This window comes from Cariama cristata, unplaced genomic scaffold, assembly GCF_000690535.1.
Source record: "Cariama cristata isolate BGI_N322 unplaced genomic scaffold, ASM69053v1 scaffold3229, whole genome shotgun sequence".
In the NCBI taxonomy this organism is placed as follows: domain Eukaryota; kingdom Metazoa; phylum Chordata; class Aves; order Cariamiformes; family Cariamidae; genus Cariama; species Cariama cristata.
The window spans coordinates 30,983-34,413 of record NW_009637236.1 but is presented as its reverse complement, the minus strand read 5'-3'; the positions used below and the strand labels follow the sequence as shown (position 1 = coordinate 34,413).

Genomic DNA, 3,431 nt, shown 5'->3' with positions numbered 1-3,431 from the left:
CAGTTACTACTTCATTATTATTATTTAGATAAAAACAGGTGGTTCTCATGTGCAGAGTAAGAATCTTAATTATTATAATATTTCAGTTGGCTCCTGACAGCTTCCCAAATAATAATGAGTAATGCTTGCTGTAAGTCAGGTAAATTACTTTTGTCCAGTTGAAAACCATAATCAAATGTACTTAGTTGATTCTTGCCAGGGGATATATTTCTTCATTTGATTTCTTATTTGGAAAATTTATACTAGAATATTAAAGCATTAGAGAGGCTTAGTGCTAGGCATATATCGTAGTCCCTGAATCTGGCCAGGATAAAAATACTTGCCCTTGCTGAATTTGTGGGAATGTACTGCAGTGGGGTTGGAACTGCTGGGTCTGTTAAAAGGAAAAGGGAAATGGTCTATGACATTGTTATGAACAGGTTTAAAGAGACAGCCTAGGTAAGCAAAATAAGCAATGTAAAAGCTTGTACAGAACATAGTTACGACTTAGGAGACCCTGGCAGTTGGCTGGGCTGCTTGAAATAGTAAAACTTAGGTTAAACTCATGTTGCAGCTGTGCTTACATAGAGCAGTGATGACATCCAGTGGTTCCCTCACATACAGGTGTTGCTTAAATGGGTATTATCATCAGATTTTGGGATGTTTCCTTTATTAGCTAGTGCATTTGTTGTTGTTTGGTTTTAAATTGTGTGTCTTGATTAATCATTTTATGATCCTTTTTCCTAACTAGATTGCTAAAGACGCAAAGGAATGTGTGCAAGAGTGTGTAAGTGAATTCATAAGCTTTATAACGTCAGAAGCAAGTGAGAGGTGTCACCAAGAGAAAAGAAAGACCATCAATGGAGAGGATATTCTTTTTGCCATGTCTACCTTGGGGTTTGATAGTTATGTTGAACCTTTGAAGTTATACCTCCAAAAATTCAGAGAGGTTGGTATATACTTCAGTATTTCCTCATTTATTTAACCTGGTTTATCCTTAGCTCCCTGTCGTTGTAATTGTATAATGGATAACTTGACAGTATCTCACAGCTATTGTCAGGGACTAATGTAATGTTTAAAAGCATTCCAGAGGATATGAAGAGAAAAAGGAGTAAGTAAGCATTTTGATTAGACTTGCTGATTCAAAGTAGTTAAAGCTTTCAACTCAATAAATTCTCTAAATATATTGCTGGTAGTAAATCACTCTGTTCTTTAAAGGTGCCTCTTAAGAATACTTAATTCGATCTTTGGGTTCAATCAATAAAACTGTACTAGACTGCATCCTCTGAGGAATTAGCCTAATGCCTATTGTTTGTCTGAGCTTCAGATCTGCAGAAGCAAAAGTTGTTTTTCTCATGTCAGAATAAGGAAGCCTATCTGCTTCAATGGATTTTTTAAATTTTTTTTTTATCCTGTCCCTCAGTTTGCTTTTGATACATAGTACATGCTAAGTATGTGATCCAAACAGTTTAATTTATCCTTCGCTAGCAGAAAGTGACTTTTTTCCTTTCAGCAATTTAAACTTTTTGAAAAAGAAGCTGCTTCTGCTTGGGTTTTTTGTTCTGGTCTGCCCCCTGCCCCCCACCTCCTGTCTGGAGACCGAAGAGAATTATGCTTGCTTACTTCTTTACTTAGGTGTTCTTTTACCTCAGAGTACTAGATTTAACCAAACAAATGAAGAAGTTGTTCAGCATTAAAATAATCCTGGGGGGAAAAAAACTCATAAGAAATTAATATTTTTTTTAAAAAAAAAATGTGGATCCCTCTGTTGGTATGGCTGCTTGGTTTTACTGGCATGAGTGAAGCAGGTATGTCTTAAGTTGGCAGTGCTGTAGATAGAGATGCTCTTCAGATTTTCTTTGTTCTGTAAACCTAAGTTTTTTTAATTAATGGGGTCAGACTCGCTAATAATACTTAATTTGCTGATAGCACTGGAAGCTTTCCCTTCCCAGAAGGTCATCTGCTGTGGTAACTGAGTAACAGGAGGTGTAATCTAAAAGTTGAAGGACTGCTGTGTGCTGTCTTTTTTCAGTTCTGTATAGCAGTTACCTGTGCCATCAAAGTTCTGTATGTGGTTTAACTAAAAATGCAAGTAGTGCCTAACTAGTTTCAGTACTTTTGGAGAAGTCTGAAATGGGTCTATGCTACTCTCATTCTGAAGTGACCATTTTTGCAGATACATATGCTGTGGTAGTAGAGTAGTGGGATTCGGTTTTAACTGGATGGATGGATTGGATGGGTTTGCTCATCAGTTTTAAACCTCTGTTCCAGCTAGTTTTATCTTCAGGGTACTGTATATAGTGAAATGTTTCTGGTTTGTAGCACAGTATTTAGTTTTCTCTGCAACTGTTTGATGTATACTTTTTATACCTATGTTACTTTCTTAGATGCTCTTATGTAATAACATAAAGCATTGAACTTCATACTTGTAAAACTGCATGCAGATGACTGGAAGCTTTGGCCTTCTGTGCTGATATCCTTTCTGGCTGTAGTCCTTGATGTGGGAAAAGAAATTCAGTATCTTGTTTTAAATGTCAACTCTTAGTTGTATGATGATGTTACTTGTGTGTGGTTGGTAAGCAAATGTTGTACATTCCCAGCAGTTCTGAGATTCTGTGATTTCTTGTAAATGCTCTTAACTACTCCTTCTGGATTACTGAAGATCTTTGACTTTCTGCAGAAGGTGAAAGCCTTTCTTAGAACTACATAATCCTAGTTTGCAGAGTTGTTGTTTCTAAGGAGTATGGCTAAAATGAAAAACACCCTTCATATATTCTTGTACTATGCACGCTCTTAAATCCCATAGAGTTTTACAGGTCTTAGATTTCAAACTCCAGCTGCTGCACAGTGACTCTTCTGCAAGTTCCAAAGCTAGAGCTCCTGGGGTCTTGAAACAATCTCAAGCCATTGCACTCTAACACAAACTTTTTTTTTTTCTTTCTCTCTCCAGGCAATGAAAGGAGAAAAGGGAATTGGAGGAACAGTTACAACTGGAGATGGTCTAAGTGAGGAGCTCACAGAGGAAGCATTTAGTAAGTAATACTTTTTAAATTATTATAGTATTACTATGGGTTTCTAAAAACAATACTTCCTCTAGACATCAAAATTCTTACTTGAGGAATACATCCTGGACTAGCCACATGAAAATCTCAGTGGATCACAGATGTAACATTTGAGATGTCTGGAGGATAACCTGTGCTCAGATAAACTCCTCCCAGTCAGTAGAATTTATGGTCAAAATGAAGTAACATAGTGATAAATTATGACACTCTAGTAATAGCTAATGTCAACTGTGGAAGATTTTTTTAAATGCATACTTTAGTGCTAGTATTTTTCTCTACATTTAAACACAGATTGTAATGAAAGGTGCAAACTTCCCCCCGCCTCCCCCAGTAGCTACATATTTAGGCCACATTTGTTCTACTTGCAAGACTGTTGGGGGCAAGAGTAAA

At 36.7% G+C, this 3,431-nt stretch overlaps 1 protein-coding gene across 1 annotated transcript in view; it reads left to right on the top strand.

Annotated features, from left to right (window-relative positions):
• Window positions 1-3,431, top strand: part of NFYB (nuclear transcription factor Y, beta) — a 9,080-nt gene that overhangs the window by 1,971 nt on the left and 3,678 nt on the right. Inside the window, exons 3-4 of the mRNA XM_009708207.1 lie at window positions 731-928; window positions 2,930-3,011. Of these exons, the coding sequence (XP_009706509.1) occupies window positions 731-928; window positions 2,930-3,011 (280 nt within the window). The remainder of the gene's footprint in view (window positions 1-730; window positions 929-2,929; window positions 3,012-3,431) is intronic.